Source organism: Rhinolophus sinicus, linkage group LG01 (genome assembly GCF_036562045.2).
Source record: "Rhinolophus sinicus isolate RSC01 linkage group LG01, ASM3656204v1, whole genome shotgun sequence".
NCBI classification, from domain to species: domain Eukaryota; kingdom Metazoa; phylum Chordata; class Mammalia; order Chiroptera; family Rhinolophidae; genus Rhinolophus; species Rhinolophus sinicus.
This window is the reverse complement of record NC_133751.1, coordinates 209,483,854-209,505,136: the sequence shown is the minus strand read 5'-3', so window position 1 is coordinate 209,505,136 and position 21,283 is coordinate 209,483,854. Positions and strand designations below refer to the sequence as shown.

Below are 21,283 nucleotides of genomic sequence, written 5' to 3'. Positions count from 1 at the left end.
GTGTAGGAAAGGGGACGGCTGCCCTAACAAGCATCAGGCCCGGGGACTGTCTGCCGCCGTCTAGGAGCTTGGGGCGTATGGCACATGTACGGCACTGTGGGTTCTTACAAGGTTAATTTTGTGGTAACAAAAGCAGGGAGCTTGTCGTGATCATTCCCATTTTTACTGGAAGTTTGTGACAGCTCAAGCGAGGAAACATGTGTCCCCACAGCCCCGGTGGGTCAACAGGGATGACCCGACTTAGGGTCACTGAAGAAGCAGGAAGGCGGGAAGGCCATATGCCTGTCGGGGCTACCCAGGCACAGCTGGCACCGCTGGAGAAGCAGAAACATTGACTGACATCACAGCAAACAGCAAAATGCAAGAACTAAACACCTAAGCCCTGACAACTGTCTTGCCAACCGATGAGCCTTCTAGAAAATGGGGAAATGATACATTTCAAGGCACAGTGCATTCCGGTCACTCTGGTTTGAGAGGGACCAGCCGCCAGCCATTGCAAGTCACCCGTAAAGTACCTGGTGAGCCAGCCTCTGGTGGTCACAGACCGGGGAGAGACCGGTACTCCGGGTGGCTCACATGGAGGTGCTCACATGGAGGTCGTCACTGCTGCCTGAGGCTGTGGGGGCTGGCAATGCCCAGACCCAGAAGCAGGAGCTCCGTGTCCCTCCCAGGGCTGAGGCGGGACCCAGGAGCCCACAAGCAAGGCAGGTGCGACCTGGTCCATTTTCGAGTGGGCACAAGTGTCTAAGACATGCCGGCAGAGGCCCTGCTCCTGGAGTGCTCGCCCAGAGGCGGGCAGAGCGGATGGGGAGCACCAGGCAGCACTCTCCTCTGCCCTCACCCAACAGAACCTGCACAGCCGCAGGTGGGATCGTGCCCAAGAGTGGGTGCTGGGGGCACAGAGCCAACTCCTGGCTCCTCTGACCAGGGCGCAGGATCCCCGTGCCTGCAGCTGGCTCCATCAGGCGGGAGCCCTGAGCCACGCTAGCCCTCTGGGCACAACAGCAAGAGAAAGACTGGACCGAGGCCACCCCGCCTCTCCCACTGCCCCTGGCCTCATCAGGCCTGGGAGGGCAGCGTCTTGTAGGGGTTCAAGATGCCCTTGGGGTCCAGCAGGGCCTTGAGCTGCTGCATGAGCTGCAGGGCCTCGGGCGGCTTGCTGTAGCCCAGGATGTCCTTCTTCTTGAAGCCCACACCATGCTCGGCGCTGACACTGCCCTGCTGCCCCGCCGTCCACTCATACACGTAGGGCTCCAGGTCACCCAGCAGCGATGCACTGAAGGCCTCCGCTGTCACGTTGAGGTGCAGGTTGCCATCTCCTGGAGGGACAGGGCCCCGGGTCAGGTTGAGCAGGGCCCTGAGACCCCTCCCCACCTGCGAGGCCCCTCCTGTGCTCAGTTTGGTTCCAGTCCTTCATGCACTGGCCACTGACCTGCAGTGACAGAAGCAGCCTCTTCTGGGGGACACAGCTCCCTTGTCTTTTGCACACTTCTCTCTCCAGTCCTCCCCAACACAAACACCCCCTCTACCCACTTGACCTCTTCTGGGCACTCCCAACTGAGAGTGGCTATGCGCCAGCCTGCAAGGGCCTTCACCGACTGAGGGCCCCAGGGCCGGACCACACTGATGGTGGCTGTCACCAGACTCACATCTCCAACAGTGGCTGGGATGGCCCCATCCCCCCAAGCACCCCCCAGACACCATGGGTGCCCCGCCCCACCCCCAGGACTCCTCCTCCAAGGCCACCCAGCTGACACCCACCCACCCAAAGTCCTGACTCCCCAGCTAGCCCCTCTCAGGTCCACTTGGCCACCCTGCTGTCCTCTCGCCTCAGGCCCCCTTGCTGAAACCCCCAGGGCCCTGGCTTTCCAGCACTGTCCGAACACACTCCGCCTATGGCTTGTCCCAAAGCAATGACAACAGACATGACCTTAATCCAAGTCGACGTGCCCCATGAGCTGGGCCTGAGCCGGCTGGACCCTGGCCAGAGAGAGCCTGGCATGTGGGCGGGTGACGGGAGAAAAGGAACAGCAGACGGTGGACTTGCCACTGTCTGGGGGGCTCGAGGGCAGAGGGAGGCAGGAGCCATGCTGGCCGGGGAGACCTGGGAGGTAAACTCCAGGAGGCACTGGGCGTGGCTGGCAGGAAAAGCCAGCACAGACGGACAGAGAAGAGGCCCCACGCCCAGACCCAGAGGTCTCGCAGGTAGAAGGGCTGAGCAGATGGTGGGACAGGCCCAGTGAGGGCTGCCGCCCACCCTGAGGGGCAGGGAGCTCCAGAGGCCAGCAGGAGGGCATTGCTGGCAGCTGGGACACAGATGCAAACCCTAGGGTAGACCTGGGGCCTTTAACCTGGTGACCCTGAGCTTCCTACATCCCCTCCCTCCTTCGGGGTATTTCAAAGGTGGGCTGCACAACAGGGAACCCTCCCACCAAACGTGGTCCCCACTGACACACTCAGGGCAAAGGAACTAAAACCACCAGCAAGGGACCTGCCCAGGGGACACTGCATGTAGCAGGAGAGAACCCACCTCTACTGACACCTGGATGCTTACAGCCAGAATTCACACCACAGACACTGAGCTCAGAACAGGATGATTCAAGAGGGTTTGGGCGAGGCGGCCCAGGTACCCATTTCCACCCTCCCCACTGCTGCATACAAGCAAATCACCACCAATTCAAGCCTCAAAATGTCCCACAGATAAAAGCCTAAGACACCTGAGCCCAGGACAAACACTGCACCCACACAAGAAAGAAGCCACCATCAGCAAGAGCCAGCAGAATCTGACTATAAAGACGAGATCCTATCATCTCTAAAAACAAAATATACATGTCTTGTGCGCCCAAAGATATAAAAAATATAAAACACTGGCCAGGCAAAGCTTTTCAATATCCAAATAAACCTTCTCGACATGAAAAAACGTGATGGCTAAAGTGTAAAACCCAAAGAACATGTTTAACTGAATATTACACACAGCAAAGAAGTTAGTGAACTAGAAAACAAACTGAACAAAAAGATCTGAGTGCAACACAGAAGCCAAGACATGAAGAAGGGAAGAGAGACTGGGGCAGGACCACGGCGAGCGCTGGGCTGGAGTTCCAGAAACAGAGAAGAGGGGACAGAAGAAACAGCATTTAAAGACACAATGGCAGAGCAAGCTCTAAAACTGAAGCCCAGCGGACTTGAGCAGGACACATGGACAAATCAGAGGGAAACTAAAGAACCCCAGACACAAAGGAAGGATCATAAAAGCATCAGGAAAGGAAAAACACGTTCCTTTCACTGGAACTCGGCAGCAACAACGGTCAGAAGACAGCAGGACGGCATCTCACTCTGCAGAGAAAAGAACCATCAACCTAGAATTGTTGAAATCCACTGCAAAAAAATTTAAGAGCAAAATCAACACACTTTCAGGCAAATAAAATCTGTGACGTTCTGTCACTAGAGATTCTGGAGGAGGAAATGCAGGTTGTGAAACCAGACAGAGAAGGACTGGAGTTGGGAGTGAACGCAAATACTGACCACATGCGGTGACAGCCATGGAAGGCCATTTGAGACCAAAGCAGAGGGAACTGAAATATGCTCCAGAAGCAGCGTAAAGACAGGAGGGGTGACTACAGCCAGTTACAGGGTCGGCAGGTCCTGGTGCCGTGTACCAGTCAGGGCTCTCCAGACACAAAGCGCCAACAGGTGTGTACAGAGGGAGGGAGACACTTTAAGGGACTGGCTCGCACAGCCGTGGGCACGCGCAGTCTGAGGTACGCGGGGTAGACCAGCAGGCTGCAGACCCAGGGTGTAGCTCGAGTCCAAATGCCATCTGGAGGCAGAATTCCTTCCCCTCTGAGGGATCTCAGTCTTCTTCCTCTTCAGGCCTCAACTGATTGGATGAGACCCACCCACGTACGGAGGACCATCTGCTTTTCCAAAGTCTATGAACTTAAATGTTACCTGATGCAAACTGTGCCCTCACGGCAGCATGTGGACTAATGCTTGATCAAACCCCTGAGGACGTGGCCTGGCCAAGCTGATGCGGAAGCCTGACCGTCACACACTGCTTGGAAGGAGGCTGCTAATACGGATGCCTTCCCAGCCTGAGAAGGCAAGCATGCAGGCTCCAAGTCCAGGGTCAGCACCAAAAGGACAGAGAGAGGCACACATGTACAAGTCTCTAACTGGTAAGTGGAAAAAAGTGAAATGAGGGCAAGAAGGCTGAAATACAGAAAAGGAAATGGGGAAGAACTGAGACACGAATAGAAGGTCCGAATCAGGATGAAGGAAATGAATCCAAAAGAAACATCCGTGACTACAGCTCGTGTAAATAATGTACATGAAGCAAATGTTGGCACAACGAGTATTTTGAGCTGAAAGCCACTGACAAGCAGAAAGGCCACCCCGTTTCATCTAAAAGCGGGACATATTTGTAAAGGTGTCCCCTCCCCTCTCTACCTGGAAGGACAGGAACAATCGCCAGAGACACGCTGGACCCTGACCAGCCTGGAGGTGCACCAGCGGGATCTCCATGATGAGACTCCTTTCCCAGTTTGCTCCTGTAGGAGCTCTCAGTCCTCATCCTTCCTCTGGCACTTTGCTAAGGACGCGCTGTCCTCTGCAGAGACGTTGTGGAAGCCCAGGCTGTAACCACACTTTGGGTCGCTCATCGCTGAGCCTCCTCTGAGAGGCATGTGTTAATGAACTTGCTTTTTTCTTGTTACTCTTGTGTTTTGTGGATCTAATTTATGGGGCCCCAGCAAAGAACTTAGGAGGGGAGAGGGGAAAGTTAAGCTTTCCCTGCCATCCGTAAATAAACCAAATGCTTTCATTTAAAGACAACAACTGGCAACAACAAGAAAGAAACCCCAGCTACATGCTTCAAGACATGCATCTAACTCAAAAGGATAGAAAATAGCCAAAAGTAACGGGAGGAAAAATAGTGTGTCAGGCAAACACTGAATAAATGAAAGCTGTTATTGTATCATTCAAACAAAGGAGGCTTCAAGGTAAAAGCAACTCTACAGATAAAAAGAGGCAGTCCAGCGGTGGCAAAAGATACTGTTTACCAAAATGAAATGACAGTTCTGATCTCCTACCTTCAGAAATGGCAGGGCTACAAAGAGACCGCTCCGTCCCCCCAACACTGGGGATCTGACACATCTCTCGGCTGACAGCCGGGCAGGATGTAGATTAAACAGTGTGCGTGTTTTATCTGGTGCATCTGTGCAGACATGGGCTCCACCAACTTCAGAGGGCACACTTTTCAAGTACTCATTACATTTATGGAAACAGACCACGTAGTGGGCCGCTGCGCTAAGTTTCAGTATGACAAAGGCCTGGTATAACAAAGACCTGGTGTGACACAGGTTCTATCAGAATGTGGGACCTCGACGCAAACGCAGGGGCACCTTCAGCTGCTGAGGTGAGAGCAACAGCAAGTGAAAGCTCTTGGGAACCCAGCTCAAGCTGAGTGACAAACACTGGAGCCACTCTGGCTGCGTCGCCCTCGGCCTGGGGCTGAGGCCAGGGCTGCAGGCGGCCTCCGAAGGGGGGCACAGGGCAGGGGAGGTGTGCCAGCAGCACTGACAGAGAACCCAGCAGGTGGCTCAAGGCCTCTGCCGTGCTGACGCTCCGGCCGTCCCCGCTGAAGTCCCCACAGGCGGAAGCAGTGGTTTGGTTCAGGACGATGCGTGTGACTCAGTGATAGCTACTGTCCTGGCTGGGAACTTCTGAGATCACATTGAGTCCAAGAAAGTGATAAACTGAGATACTATTTAAAAACAGCAGCTAGGGTGCTACTGGAGGAAAATTTAAACACTTATGTTAGAAAAGAGAAAAGGCTAAAAACCAATGAGCTAAACACCTAATTTATAACGTTAGAAAAGCAATTGAATAAACCTAAAACAGGAGAGAGACAATAGTAAGTGTAACAGCAGAAAAGAGTGAAATAGAAACACACAAGAGGGAGGATCAACAGAACTGAGCACTGGTTCTCTGGGGAGGCTGGGCCGCCTCACAAACGCTGACACCGGGCCAGGGGAGCAGAAGAATAGCATGAACGGGTGATGTCTGTATTCAACATTTTAGAAGAAATGGACAAATACCTACCAAAAAAAAAAAATCGCCACAACCAACTCAGAAGAAAAGGAAAGCTGCAATAGCCCTGTGGTCATCACAGAAATCAGTCTGCAGTCAACGCCTGCCAACACACAAACACACACACACACACACACACACACACACAGCCTCAGGCCCAGTGTCTTCATTGGCAAGTTCCAGCCAACACTGGACGAGGAGATAAGTGCAGCCTTACAGACTTCCCACGACGGGTAACGGGTGACGACGTCAGCATGGGCAGAGGAAAGAAGCCTTACGGGACAACACCATTCGTGAAGGTACCTGGAAAAATCCTACACAGGATGCAAATGAACGGATCAAACAAAACACAAGAGGGACCACGGCCATAAGGGCTCATGCCAGGAACAAGCCCACTCAGCCTCTGAGGGGCTAGTGTCACTTGTTCCCTGTTACAGACAAGCACCTGTCATCTCAGTTGCTCAAAAAAAGCATCAGCACACTCAACACTCCCTCCTGATTTGAGGAGAGCCCTCACTCCATCTCTGACCGTAATGGTGTCCCCATCTGTCCAAGAGGCTGGAGTCAGCGTCCCCAGAAGAGGATTCGGCTGAGTCTCAAGTCCAGCATTCTGGGCGGGTGGCCCGAGCCCCACCCCTTTGGGTGAGGATGGCCCCCTTGCTCTAGCCCACTTCCTGGCTCGTGCCCCCACGGTCCTTTCACACCGTGTTCTAACCATGCTCGCCCCCCAGTTCTCCCCAAATGCTAGCCAGCCATCGTCCCCATTAAGGTTGGTGGACATACAGAAGTATGCCTCAGCCCCTGTGACATACCGAGAAGCCCACCCCCATTCTAGGTCACACAATTCTCCCGCATGTCTTCTAATAAGCTGCAGCAGTGTCTTCATGGTGTGACTTGGCTGTGGGGGGGCCATCTCACAGGTCCCTGCTCAGACTCCGGGGTACGGGGTCGCATCGTGGCCCAGCAGAATACCCCACACCCACGGCTCTGCAACCGAAACTGCATGATGGCAGTCTTCCCCAAAACACCCCAAAGATTCAGGAGAATGGGTGGGATTGTCTCCACCCCCAGGTTTCCTCCATCACCATTCAAAGTGTGGAGCGTGCTGCTGGTGTCGAGCCCACGCGCCGTGGTGCTGAGCTGACCCTCGGCTAAGTATCACCCACCTGACCCACTTGCCCGGCTCTACTCACCCAGGTGGCCGTAGCCCACCACGTGCTTGGCCCGCGGGCTGAGGCGGGCACGCAGCTCGGTCACAAGGTCGTAGAGCCTCTCCACTGGCAGGGACACGTCATACTTGTACACGTAGCCGTCCAGGCTCAATGCCTCCGTGATCCTTTCCCTCAGGGCCCACAGCGCCTAGGACAGATGGGAGGGGACAGGCAACGTGACACCCAAGGGCAACAAGTGTCAATGGCGATGGGTGTTAGAACTGGGTCCCACACGCTGCCCCAGGACAGCACCAAGTGCCAGCGCCTGAGGCACCGACAGCCCCTTTCTGGAAGGAGACAGGCCTAACAGAGGGCACTCAGGGGCTGGGGGGAGTGGCTGGTTGAGCTGCCTGACAGGCGAGGGGCTGGGAAGGCTGAGGATGGGCCCTGAGCAAAGGTGGGGCAGGGCAGGCAGGTGCCCTGCAGGTACCTGAGGAGCAATGCAGGCAGAGGGGATGGGTCACAGGGCCCTGGGACACACAGGGACACACGGGCACAGGAGCGACAGAGGGTGCTGGTGGCTGGAACAGACATAGTGGGGGATAAGGGGGCCTGGGACCGGGCCTGGGGGCTTGTCATGGCAGTGCTGTCGCTCCACACAAACACATCTGTGGTTCACTTGTTTGGGTTAACTTGTCACTGTGGACACTTGAAGCCATCGTAGGTGGCAGAGAACAGAGCAGCACGCCCGCCACCGCTGTCCCAGCAGGGCCTCTGCCCCGCTCCCGCCCCTCACCCCCCCCACCATTTCAGTAAATGTCACAGCCAAGTTTCTACATGGTCAGGACTCTCCTTTTGTTTTTGAACATAACCAGTGCCATGATCATCCCTAAAGAGAACGACAATTCCTTCCTATCATGGATTTCCCCAATTTTCACATCGATTTTTACAGCCCGCAAGTCACTCTGCAACCCTCTGTAGACACCCAGAGCCCAGCGACATCCTGGCACCGGCCCAGCCACAGGGACCCCCAGCTCACTCCCTGTGGGGCTGTCCTGGCCATGCCCTGCCTCCTGCCTCCTGCCTCTGTCCCACAAAGCAGGGACATCCTGGAACTTGGCAGCTGGAGCCCCTCAGGCCTTGTGTTCCTGCACTGGCATCCTCCACGGCATCTCTTCAGGGCCATCATCCCAACCCCCATCCCTGCCCACCTGGGAGGGAAGCTGCCCCAACCCCCTCTGCATGGTCAGGCTGGGCCTCTGGCCACCAAAGTCTGAGAACTTGGCTGTGAAGCCAGCAGCCACAGGGCTAGCTACCCCCCAGGTAAGAGGTCAGCAGCCCGCCCTCTGCAGGAGGGGCCTCCACACCAGGCAGGCCAGCTCATGGTACTTGCCCTGGCCACCAGCTCTGAGCAGAAACCTGGTCACCAGTGGTGCCCCCAGCTCCTGCTGTCTGCTGCTGGGGGCACTGGGCCCGGGCAGAAGACACGTGGGCAAAGAGGCAGCTAAAGGCTGCCATGCCTCACAGGAAAGCCTGTGCTCTGTGATGCGCTTTGACAGAGAGTCTAAGTCCCTATGCATAACATTTAATAAACATAAAAGTAATTGTAAAGAAAAAGGTTTAGTAATAAAGTCCATGAGGCTGACCACTGAGACCACTGGAGACCCTGCCCCCACTCACCCTCACCAGGACCTGTATCAGCCCCACCCTCGGCCTGGTCCTGCCATTCCGTGGGGCCTTCCTGCCCCCTGCTGGCCACTCTACACACTGTAGCTCCAGAGACCACAGGGGCCCATGGGGTGACAACGGATCCCAAGGCCTGAGGCCCTGCCCCTCCTTATGTGATGGTAACGATGGCCCCCAGGCCCCTTGCCCCCACCTCCTTCCTTTGGCCTCAGAGGCTGAGTCTTCTTTCCTCAGAAAACGCCCCACCCTCACGACCAGTTCCGCATAGGTTGACAGGCCCACAGGCCTCTGCTTTGAAACCCATCTAGACACCAAGAGTCTGGTTCCAAAGAGATTCTCCCAGCAAAGCTCACATCCACCCACCGCCCACTCCCTCAGCCAGGCGCCTGGCGCCCCCACATGTCAGACAAGTGGGGTGGGCAGAGGAAGGAAGGGCGCCAGCAGCACACACACCTTGATTTTCCTCTGGTCGGTGGCCAGGGTCCCATCGGTCACCAGGCCGGAGCCCAGCACCTGCTCCAGGAAATCGCTCAGCTTCTCGGCATCGTGCTCCGCTCTGGAGCCTGAGGTCTCTATCAGGACGTAGAACGGACTTTCTGGAGGGGCAGAGAGCAAGTGGAGAGTCACCTCTGGTGGCTCTTGTGCTGCCAACAGAGCTCAGGCTGGACCTCAGATGCTTAAAACAGGTCTTTCACTGTGACAAACCATGCTCCCTGGAAACACAGGAACAACCCGATGACGCCGTGACGCCCTCTGTTGGTGCCTGTTGGGGCACCTCACAGGAGGCCACTCTTACCAAACCACAGGCCACAGATGGACCATGGCTGAAGGAGAGGCCACTATGCCTGGGATGGCCCAGGGCAACCGCAAATCCACAAGTGCTAAGGTGAGAAGCACATGCTTTTCACCACAAATATCTCATCTGAAGTTTAAAAATACGTGTATGACTAACGTACTGAGCAATAGCTAAGCTTGCGTTCCGTCGTGGCTATTGTGTATATTTGTTACGTTTCTTGACGTCAGTAAATGAAAACTCACTGACTGTCACTGTTCCTCCTTCTACCTTGAAGTGTCTTCCAGAACAAATGCAGGTTTATCCCACCACCAAGAGGGAAATGTCTTTCAAACACTGGCATTTTTCTTGCTGAAACAGAAATTCTGCGCTGAAATTTATCATGGGTCACACAGAATACTTGAGCGCCTTTAAGTTTTTATGGGCTTTTCTCTATTATAAAGGTAAAACGTGTTTATAAAAGGAATTTGGAAAAGAAAGAAAAGTAGAAATGCAAAATGATCACCCAGCTCGCCAAACATAGCCTATTACTATTTTGACACTAACAAGTCATCCCAGTCTTTCTTCTACACTGGCCACAGGGTGGCCTGTCCTCTGCCTTAAACATTGTTAGAGCAGCTTCTCACACATGACCCAACAACACACAGCACTCCAGTATGCGACCCTCTCTCTACCCAGAGACCCTCTGTCCACCCAGAGACCCTCCATTCGCCCAGCGATCCCCCCTTCTGCCCAGACACCCTCCATCTTTTCAATGGTTGTATATGTCTCATTTCTTTACCACTGACATTTAAGTTATTTCCCATTTTATTATACTAAAAGTAGCATCTCAAGAAAAATTCAGAGCATAAAGATCTTTCCATATTTATAACTGCTATGGACTGAACTGTAACCCCCCCATTCCCATGGTGAAGTCCTACACCCCCCCCCCCAATGGGATGAGCTGGAGATGAAACCCTTTAAGGAGGTCGCTAAGGTTAGGTGAGGCCATCAGGGTAGGGCCTGGCTCCGTAGGCTGGTGCTTCATAAGAAGAGGAAGGGACAGCAGACAGCTCTCTCCTCCTACCATGTGAGAACACAGTGACCAGGTGGCCGTCTGCAAGCCGGGAAGTGGGGTCCAGCAGAAACCAACCCTGATGGCACTTTGATCTCAGACTTCCACCCTCCAAAATCATGAGAAATACATTTCTTTCGTTGAACCCACACAGCCTGTGGTGTTCTGCCAAGGCAGCCTAAGCCCATGGCTGTTTCTTTAGGGTAGATCTCAGAAAGGAATAAAGTCACCGAGACCTACAGCTGCATATTTTCAACCTCTAGGTTCACAATGCAAACTGCCTCCTGGAACCCCGCCTCACGTCATGCGCAACGGTGACAAGGAGCCAGGTGTGCTGCCCTCATTCACACATTCAGAAAAACCCACTGTGGTCCGAGGGCGAACCCATCATGGGGCAGTGCTTCCCAGTTGTGGAGACAGGAGAGCACTTGTGATGAGGGCCTGTGGCTGTTTCAAAGACCCCAGAGTTACAACGCAATATGCCACTCACGGAACTAAGCGCAGGGCACATTTACAACTCACGTAACACAGAATTCCGTGCTCACCCCATCATGGTGACACCTCAACTACAGCTGCACCGACACTGCCCTTCCCTCCTCATCCTTGGAGGACAGCCTGAGCTGTCACACATCAGGTGGTATAGGAGCGGCGGGCACTGCCGGCCATGTGGGGACCAATACCTTGCACCGGGCTGGCCAGTTGGAGGTGGTGCCCGACCAGCTGCATGCACTCAGCATCCATGAACTCGTACGCTGACAGGATCTCGCCCAGCATCCCCTTGCAGCTGCTGAATGTCTGCAAAACCTCCGCAAAGCCCGGACAGCCTGCAACAGGGCACAGCATTCAGGCACACACCAGCCCACAGCCAGGCCCAGACCCTCCAAGGTCACGACTTTTGAAGCAGCCACCAACCCGACTCCCACAGGAGTGGGAGAAGCACTGCCCAGGGAAACACCCACTGCTCAGCCCACAAGTACACTATGGGCATCAGAGGTTAAGGCACACAGCACTCGCTGGGCAGGGCCCCGGTGCCTGGGAAGGCAGTGGGAGGTCAGACGAGACCGGGGATGGCTGCACAAAGGCCCAGAAACAGGGCTGCCCTTCAATGGCTTCATCGCATTTCTCTCACAAGCAGTGCTCAGGTTTCCCCTGGTGCTCATAACTCACTCAAGACACACGTGCTGAACGCCGTGAGGTCGCTTTGGCACCCCAGTGCAGGGATGTGTGGGCAGGTGGGAAGGGCCCGGGACCCTGTGGGGGGGCCACACACGCGGCCTTTCAGGCTCAGGGGTCATGATCCTTGACTGTTCCAGCTGGGAAAGGCACTGACTGACTGGACTGGCAAATTTAGAGCCTGTGGAAATCTCTAGAAGACTGCTGGTTCGCATAACTCCTGAGCGAGGAAAGGAGACTCTACGATGCACCAACCCAATCGAACGAAGACAGGAGGTGGGAAGGAAGTAGGTCGAACTCATTTTTAAAGTCAGTGGAAGCAGAGACCCTGAACCATGGCCAGGAGGGTTGTGGTCGTGAGGGCTCCGTGACAGAAATGCACGTGAGAGGGCGGGACAGCCCCGTGGATGCACACTGATTCGCCCGCAGAATGAAGAGTGTCCCTGATCTTATGCCAAATGACACCATTTCCCTTAGAACCTCAAGTACAAGCTACTTCAATGACAAACTGGGGTGAAAGAAATGAACGAAACCCCATTTTGTTACAGAGTAAAGTGTGCTCTGCCCAGAGCCTGGAAGCCTTGATTCCAGACCACGGCCCGGTCCTGGATCCCTTTGGAAACAGCAAGAAGCTGGGAGAAACGGGCAGGGCCATCCTGTGGGAAGGGCCATCCCCTTCCATCCCCCCATCCCCGGCCCCCGGCACCAATGACAGGGCAGCCAGGTGCACCGGGCTCCCAGCAGTCTCCAGCGGAGCGGGCGACACCCCACCTACCAAGGAACGCCACGTTCACGGCCTTGGGCTTGGGCGGACACAAGATAGACACGGCGGTAATGACCCCCAGGGTGCCCTCCGACCCGATGAACAGCTGCTTCAGGTCATAGCCCGTGTTGTCCTTCCGCAGGGAGGTGAGGCCGCTCAGGATGGTACCATTGGCCAGCACCTGGGGAGGGAGACACAAGCCTTTATGCATCGGTGGCGAGTGGGCGCCCCTGCTCGGGGGAGGCCGACCAACCTAGGGCACCCTGAAGAAGCAGAGCCAGCCAGGAGGCCCCCACCTCACCCCAGTCTGGTCCAGGAATGCAGCGGGCCCCAGGTAGGGGCTTGAAGTCACCCAGTCAGGATGACAGAACTGTCTTCCCCAGAAGGAGTGAAGTTACTCCCTGCCCAGCCCCACCACCCACAACCAGGAGGCTCAGGGCCCAGTTCTCCAGGGAAGCTGGGGGTGGAGCAGGCACACCTGGGGCGAGCAGGGCACACCTGGGGCGAGCAGGGCACACCTGGGGCGAGCAGGGCACACCTCGTAAGTATGACAAGTGACTTACAATAAAAATAACGTGCAGCCAGCCAGAACACAAAGCTATTGGACTCAGTGATTTAGTGGATGGAAGTGCAACGTGCAGCTTTGTGTTTCTTCTGCCCGTGGGTAACGGGACAGAAGGCTCCACATTGCAGAACGCCACAGGTGCGCTACACGGGCTGTGAGGGTTCAGGGAAATGAAGGGCGCCCTGGAGGGTGGTGAGTTATGGAATAACTAAAGGCCAACCGACCCTTGCTCCTTCCCTGCACAGAGACAGCCTGGAAGTCGGCCCCGGTGGAATGTCGCCTGGTCACGGGAACCTGCTCACACGAACCTGCTCACACCCAGAGCGCCTCACGTGGACGGGGAGGTCACAGGCGTACCATCATTCTCTCAGGAAGCCAGGGCATGGCCCTGAGTGGGCGCTGTGTGCAACCCACACGGCCCAGCAGGAACGATGGAAACCTGGGTCTCCAAAGCAACACATGACCCTGCCCGCCAAGGTGGCCTCATGCCCCTGCACTGCCCCCATGGTGCGCGCCACACCACCCAGTGTCCATGCAGTCACGGGCCTCCACAGGCGGAATGAGACCTAAGCCCCCCCCCCCCCCCGCCCGAGGGCACATGGCCTGGACCTGACACGCAGGGGCCTCACGAACACACTGACTTTTGGGAAAAGGTAGGAAGAGTCAACGCCATGGCACTGTGATGGGGGACAGCAGTGGCACACAGCTCACCACTTCCATGCCCAGGACGGTCCCGTGCAGTGAGCCATATCTCAGAAACCGCAGGCCGCCCGCGTTGGTCGCCAGGTTCCCCCCGATGTGGCAGCTGCCCTTGGCCCCTAAGTCCAGGGGCATGATGAAGTCCCGCTGCTCCACGTGCCGGCTCAGCTCCTCCAGGACACACCCCGCCTGGCAAACCAGGATCCCTGCCGAGCAACCAAGCCACCGTGGTGCCCTTGGCTCAGGGCAATGGAGACTCACATGGGGGCCCTGTGGAGTGAACTACCTTGGGACCCAGGCCCAGAAAAAAGCGTGTTCCCTATGCCTCCCCCAGGAGTTAGCTCTATGAGTACTGTGAAAAAGAGGAAAAACTGGTAAGGTGAAAAGAGAAGAAACACACACGCGCTTGTAGAAGGGAGCAGAGAAGAGGACGGCTATAAGGCAGTGGTCTCAAATGGGGTCATCCCGCCTCCAGGGGACATGTGACAAGTCTGGAGACATTTTTGATTGGGGGGTGCTGCTGGCATCAAGTGGGTGGAGCCCAGGGATGCTGCTCGACAGTGCCCAGGTGCCCCCACCACAGACAGTGATCCGACCCCAAAGGTCCCATCCAAGGGGAAAAGACCACAACGGAGCGAGCCCCTGAGCAGGAAGCTCCGTCACACGTGTGTGACCTCATACACCCCAGAAAAGGCACTCACGGCCCAAACACGTCAGTCGGAAGGGGCCACAGTGACAACCCATCCCCTTTCACCTCAAGCCCACCGTGTAAGTCACTAAGTGACCAACTAAACAATACCCCATGTGCACACACCCAGAGGGCCAGGCACAGATGGAGCTGTGCCTGGAGCTGCAGCCACCGGTCCTTTCCTTCCGGAGCCCAGGTTCCCCACTGCCCAGAAGCAACAGGCAGCCCAGCCTCACCAGACACGTCGTGGAAGCTGATGACCTGGTTCATGAGGGCAGTGGACAGGATGATCTCGTCAAAGACAGGGACGCTGCCCCCCACCATGCCCGTGTTGCCTCCCTGCGGGTTCACAGCCAGGTTCCTCTCATGGCAGTACCTGGGACAAGCACAGGTGGGGTATCAGGCCCCTCTGCCCCATGCCCACACCATCGTTCCTGCGGACACGCTCCAGGCCAATGACTGGCTTGAGGGCAGTAATCAAGGACCCTGAGGGGTAAGGATTTGGAGAAATGGTGTGCCTGCCCCAGGCAGGCAGCCTGCGCACATGCACCAGGTAAACCCACCCTGCCAGGTGCGAGCCTCCAGCAATGGATTCTGACAGAGTAAGTGTGCATGTGCCTCAGTTCACCTGCGAGGGAGCTGAAGCATGATTCAATATCAAGTAAAACTTGGGACTACGGTGTGGTCTGAGGGGGACAACTTTCATGCATCAAAAACTGTGCCACTAAATACAATGTGATAACATTTAAAACACTACAGTGTCATAGATACAATGTGATAACATTTAAAACCACCCTGCCAGGTGCGAGTATTTTTCATGCAGAAAAGATACTAACATAACAAGCCAAAATATCATCAGTCCTTATCTTTGGAGGTGAAATTACTGGTTGCTTTTGCATTTTTTTCTGTACGGTTTTCTATGTTTTCCATTTTTTCTATAATAAGCATGATAGTTTATTGATGTAAAAAATCAAAGACTGCGTATTTGAAGACAAGGTCTATTTCTTTCCCTGATGTGCACTACAAGTCTGTAGCCACTCCCACGCCAGGCTGGGCCCTGTGCCCCGAGGTCCTGATGTTCCGGTCCTGAACAGGCTACCAGCTTCGTGGGGTCTGTGCCTTAGCGTCTCTGTGAACAAACTACTGACGAACGACAGAGAACCATGGGCAGACAGGGAGCTGGGGGGCTCCTTACCTGAGGATGCGAGATACCTCCTCCGATGTCCGGGGCCTCAACAGCACCTTGCTACAGCCTGTGACAGAAAAGAGTGCATCATACACGCGCAGGGGACCTCCTGGGTCTATGCTCCCTCCAGGAAGAAGAATGTTCTTCACCAGCACTTTCTCCTTCCTTGGTGAAGTGACCCTGGTCAGTCATCAGTACACCCACAACCCCAAAGACACGAGCGGTCACGTCTGCACTGAGGGGAGGTGGAGGGACCTTGAAGGTGGCTGGGATGCCATGGGCGGGTGGCCCTGCCTGGCTTCCGCACTGCACGTTACTAAGTATCACGTGGGGAGATGCCGTAGATATCCTGTTGCTCCCCCAAGTTCACCCATGAATTTAGCATGTTGCTTCTCCTTCCTGAAGCAGTTCTTAGGATGGCTGCCAAATGGTGATTTTTCTGAAGCCATCCATCCATCTATATTTATTAGCTGAACTTCTACTGTAAGGAGGGGCCTTCCTTCTCTCGTGTGTATTTATTTATTTAGCTCTTTAATCATCAGTGTGGGCTCGTGGGTTCTTCTCTTATTCACAGGGTTACAATTCTTTGCTGTCACGATTTATGTGATGCCCAGAGATGGCCTGTGGGAGCTCCTCCAAGCTAGTCCATCAGCATTCCTAACCACTGCCTCCCCAAGACGATCAAGTTTCTTTCCGCCCTCTATCTTGTTGAAAGTACTTTGAGTAGATGAGAGGAGGCAGGAGAAACATGTGCTCCTCCTATGTCACTGACTCTTCATGGAGCTTTGAGCTCAGGCAGCTGGTGCACAGACATGTGCCAGAGGTGACAGCGGATGGGTGTGATGAGAGGAGAGGGAACTAGGGGGTAGCCCATGCAGCAGTCCTGCATCTGGCCCTAGGGAGCTGCAGTGGGGAGAATGGGCCCCCTGAAAACATATGTCCATATCCCACCCCTCATACCCTGTGAACGTGACCTCATTGGGATTAAAGGGTCTTTGCAGGTGTGAGTTCAGGATGTTGAGATGACATCATCCTGCATGAGGGTGGCCCTAAATCCAATGACAGTTGTCCTTATAAGAGAAAGGAGAGGGAGAGTGGAGACACAGGCACACAAGGGGATGTGGACAAAAAAGGGACTCCACGGAAGTCACCTCAGGGTGATCTGAGGGTAAACCCCCAGCTGGGCAGGTCACAGGGTCGTCCCGCCCAGGCCTATGACTTCTTTACTGAAAGGTTATCTTGGCTGTAAGCAGCCCTGCCCATTGTTTCTGTGCATCTAGGTTCCCACGCCTCGAAATGCCCCCTTCAGACCCTCCTCGTAAAGCGAGAGCACAGTCTTAACTCTCCTGTGCTCCATCCCGCCTGCTTTCTCCTCGTGTCATCTTCCTTCTGTTCCCTCCGTAACCTCAAACGCATAAAGGAAGCTGCAAAGCTGCTATTCTCGGGAGCATCTGCGATCTTGATCCTGGCACGTGCCGTCAGTTTGGATCAAATAAACTCCTACAAAAATTCTCTCCAGACTGGCGTTTCCTACGTCGACAGGGAGAAAACCATGGGATGGATGACAGAGGCGGACTGCAGTTATGCTGTCAGAAGCCAAGGGAGCCACCAGAGGCTGAAGCTGGGAGAGGTGGGAAGGGTCCTCTCCCGGAGCGCCGGGAGGAAGCACAGCCTTTCAGGCACCTTGGTCTCAGACTTCTCACCTCCAGAACTGAGATTCAATTTCTGTTGTTCTGAGCCCCCTGATTGTGATTCTCTGTATCAGTGGCCCCAGGAACCGAACCAGGAGGTGAGAGGAAGCAGTTAAAACACAGGCCTGCCGCAGCAGCCAGAGGACTGTCGTGTCCTTTAATTAACAACTGTCGTGAACCACCAATAAACTTCTATAAATTCTGTCCTCAGCGCATTTCAAAGTCACCAGCAGGCAGCTTTCCCTAGGCATAAGGAAGCCGCATGGGACAGTCACTCCAGGCCCCCCCCAACTTGCGTCGTCCGTGCCCGGCTCACAGCTGATGCTCAGTCACCCCCTGGAGCACGAGGCATGAACAGCCCCCGGCTCACCTCGCACGGTTCTCAGCCAGTCCACGTTTGACGCCTCCAGCTCCTCAGGGTCTGTGACGACCCTGCCGGGGACCATGCGCTCAAAGGCGGCCAGGTCTTCCTCAGACACCACGGAGAAGGGCAGCCGCCGCACAGGGTAGCGCTTGTGGGTCAGCATCACCTCAGGGGCCCGGGAGGACGTGGAGGAGCTGTGTCTGCAAACCAGGGGGCTGGTGCCCACGATCCCCCAAGGGGCGGCGCTGGACATCCACGCCCATGTCTTCTGCTGCACAGGGGCTCCAGGGGTGTAGGCCGCCCGACACCTGAAGAGCCACACAGGCCACCTGGACACCAGGTGGGGCACCATTGCCCCTGCCCTAGAAAGTAAGTGATGGCACCTGTAACACTGGACTACTAGGCGCGACGAAAAGGAAGTAACTGCAGGGCACAGAGCCCGACATGGCCCAGGTGGCCCAGGTCAGGGACGGTCGTGAGGACGGTGGGGACGTGGGGACAGGACCGCTCTGGAGAGGCGGTCGAGGAGCCAAGAGGCAGGCGTGGGAAGCTCTGCCCCAGCTCCCACCTGGGCGTGGCCCCATGCAGGTTCGCCTGAGAATTCACCGTCCTGGGTGTTACAGCTTCACCTTGACAAGGAGTTATCGCCTCTCAGCCCTCTTCCTTCAGAACCAAGCCAGGACGCGGGCGTTACAAGGAAAGGGGCGATGCCACTGAACTGTATCCTTCAAAATGGCTAAAATGGGGGCGCCCGGTGGCTCAGGCGGTTAGAGCTCCGGTCTCCTAACTCCGAAGGCTGCCGGTTTGAGTCCCACATGGGCCAGTGGGCTCTCAACCACAAGGTTGTCAGTTCAATTCCTGTAAGGGACGGTGGGCTGTGCCCCCTGCAACCAGAAACCGGCAACTGGAGCTGAGCTGCACCCTCCACAACTACGATTGAAGGGACAACAACTTGACTTGGAAAAAAGGCCTGGAAGTGCACACTGTTCCCCAATAAAGTCCTGTTCCCCTTCCCCAGTAAAATCTTTTTGAAAAAAATGGCTAAAACGGTACATTTTATGTTTCACGTCTATGTCACAACTTTAAAAAGTGCCGAATGGAAAAGCGGGGCGAAGAAGGCGTTTCTCTGGCTGCCCACGTGGTAGAGGCGGGTTCGCACGACGACCCGCCCCGCACAGCTCGAGGCGACAGCTGACAGGGGATACGTCCCCTCACCTGGCGCTCAGACAGCCTGACGAGCACCTGGGGCGGCGCGAGCTCGGGGACACGCCGAGGGGCCGCCCTCGCGCAGCACCCGCAGCGCCGGGAGCACCGACTGCAGCGCAAGGCGGCCGCTCACGTCAGGAGGGACGCAGGGCGGAGCGCGCTCAGGCCAGGGCCCCGCCCGGACGCCCAACCCGGACCGGGAACTCGGAGCTGCGCTCGTCAGCCCACGAGCGACGACGGTCAGTCGGGCCGAGACCACCCGGGCCCAGGAGGCGCCGCCCCGCTGGGAGGACGCAGAGCGCGCGCCTCCGGCTCGTCCCCGCGAGGAACTCCGGGCGCGCGCACGGCCCGCGCTCTCACGTGACGGGACGCAGCCAGGGCAGGGTCGGACCCGCCGGCGGCGCCCGCGCTCGCCACCCTCCCGGATCAAGCCCGCGGCCACCACCCCGACCTGCAGCCCGCGGCCCCTTCGCTCAGACCCCCGGCGGCCGCGCGCACGCACTTACGTCCGCGTCCCCGTCCTGACCTCAGGGGCCGCCGCAGGCCTCGAGCCACTCAGAAGCAGAGTGGGCGGGGCGGACAGGCTGAGTCTGCGCACTGGCGCCCCGGCCCCCACATCCCTGGTCCCGCCCCGCGCTCCCGGGCCCCGCCCCCCAGGCCACGGGCCCCGCTTCCAGCCCCAAAGCGGGCCCCGTGCTCCCGGGCGCGCCCCGCGGTTCACGGTCCACTGCGGGGACAGCCGGCCATGGCCCGTTCCGCCCTGCAGGAGTCTCAGCACATCCTCGCACCCCCTCCCCGACGGGCCTGAAAGGGTAAAGGCCCACTCCCTCCTGCGGGCCGAGAGGTCTCTGGCTAGCTCCCTAGGGGATTCGCTCCCCCAGGGATTCCTGCCCCCCAGGGGCCTCTGTCCCCGTAGGGGTCTCTGGTCCCCCCAGGAGACTGGCTTTCAGAGCACCGGTGCGCTGGTCCCCGCTCCTGCCAAAGGGCAGACACCCATGCAGGTTGGTGTGCTTTGAAGGCAGCACCCCAGGAAGCTCCCAGAGCTGAGAGCAGCCACAACACTGTCCTGATCAAAGGCCTTGGCAGGAAATCCAGCCAGAGGACCTCAGAGGGGGTTAGGCTCCACCCTCAGCCCCAGCGTGCCCTTGGCCTCTGCCCCCGGGGCACGTGGGAGGGACAAGGTCAGGGGACGAAGGAAACTTGTGGCCTAATGGATATTCCTGTGACATCACTGCAGTGACGGCCCTCACCCCATGGCCCTGGTGCCAGTTCCTGGCGTTGTCCCATTCCCTCAGGGGTGTCGCAGGCGTCTCAGTCCCAGTTCCATGGGGCACCAGGGCCAGGCAGGTACCACCTGCTACCATGGGCTGAATCCCACCCCGCAGGGCACCCTCCCAAAGCCAGCCCTCCTCGAAGCTCGCAGTCCCACTCAGCGCCCCTCCCGCAAAATGCCAGATGCAGAAATGACAGCTTCCTGCCTTGGCCCCGGTTTAGGGGTGGTAGCTGCTTCTGCAGTCACTTTACCTCAGCCCTCCAGTACCCAGAACTGTCAGTGACACTGCTTCCACCTTCCTGACACAGTACCTGGAACTGGAGCAGGGGTCACCTCCCTGTCTGGCTCCATGGGTCCTACTGAGGCATGGCCAGTGCTTGTATGCTCACCCAGTTCCGTGTGTCGTCAGCAAAGCAGACGGGAGGGGTACTCTGGGCCCCATGACTACAGAGAGCAAGAGCATCCACACAGCCCTGAAGCAGACTGAAAGTGCACTGGTGGCTTTGCCAAGAACAAATGGGTCCTTGTCAGGCCACTCACTGAATGCCAATTTCCTCTGGTAACAGTGCACCAGCCGGAATCGTCACCAGACCAGTCCTCAGTACACTGTCTTCACACAGGTGAACTGGGGGTGTTCAGTACACCCTACTGTGCATCCCTGTCAAGGATGCAGTTTGCCTTTGCATCACTGTTCTGGGGGGAGGCGGGGAGAGGACAAACCAGACTTCCACATGGCCCCTCCTGCCTTAATGAGCCTTGCCCCATGAGTCAGTCACTGTGGGAATGGTACCAGTTGTCAGGCCTATTCAGTGACACAGGCCGGCACTGGGAAGATAACCAGACAAATGTCACTTCCCACCCGCCTGCCTGCCATACGCCCTCGCTATCTAGTAGACCAGCGGCA

At 56.6% G+C, this 21,283-nt stretch overlaps 1 protein-coding gene across 10 annotated transcripts; it reads right to left on the bottom strand.

Moving 5' to 3' along the window:
- Nucleotides 1–141: 141 nt before the first annotated feature.
- D2HGDH (D-2-hydroxyglutarate dehydrogenase) lies at nt 142–19,714 on the bottom strand. Of its 10 annotated transcripts, XR_012490745.1 has the most exons (11): nt 19,613–19,691; nt 17,907–18,262; nt 15,855–15,912; nt 14,786–15,035; nt 13,984–14,241; nt 12,720–12,888; nt 11,939–12,164; nt 11,452–11,595; nt 9,378–9,520; nt 7,281–7,446; nt 142–1,319 (listed from the first exon to the last, which is right to left on the bottom strand). XR_012490745.1 is itself a non-coding variant. In XM_074316651.1 (10 exons), exons 2-10 carry the CDS (start codon nt 18,250–18,252, stop codon nt 1,060–1,062), a joined length of 1,794 nt encoding a protein of 597 aa, XP_074172752.1. In that variant the 5' UTR covers nt 18,253–18,262; nt 19,613–19,714; the 3' UTR covers nt 142–1,059. The 10 variants fall into 10 exon arrangements, 9 of the variants coding, with proteins under 9 accessions (XP_074172752.1, XP_074172755.1, XP_074172750.1 ...); XM_074316651.1 differs by lacking the exon at nt 11,939–12,164 and having other exon boundaries at nt 19,613–19,714; XM_074316654.1 differs by lacking the exon at nt 11,939–12,164 and having other exon boundaries at nt 13,984–14,177; nt 14,896–15,035; nt 19,613–19,692.
- Nucleotides 19,715–21,283: the final 1,569 nt, after the last annotated feature.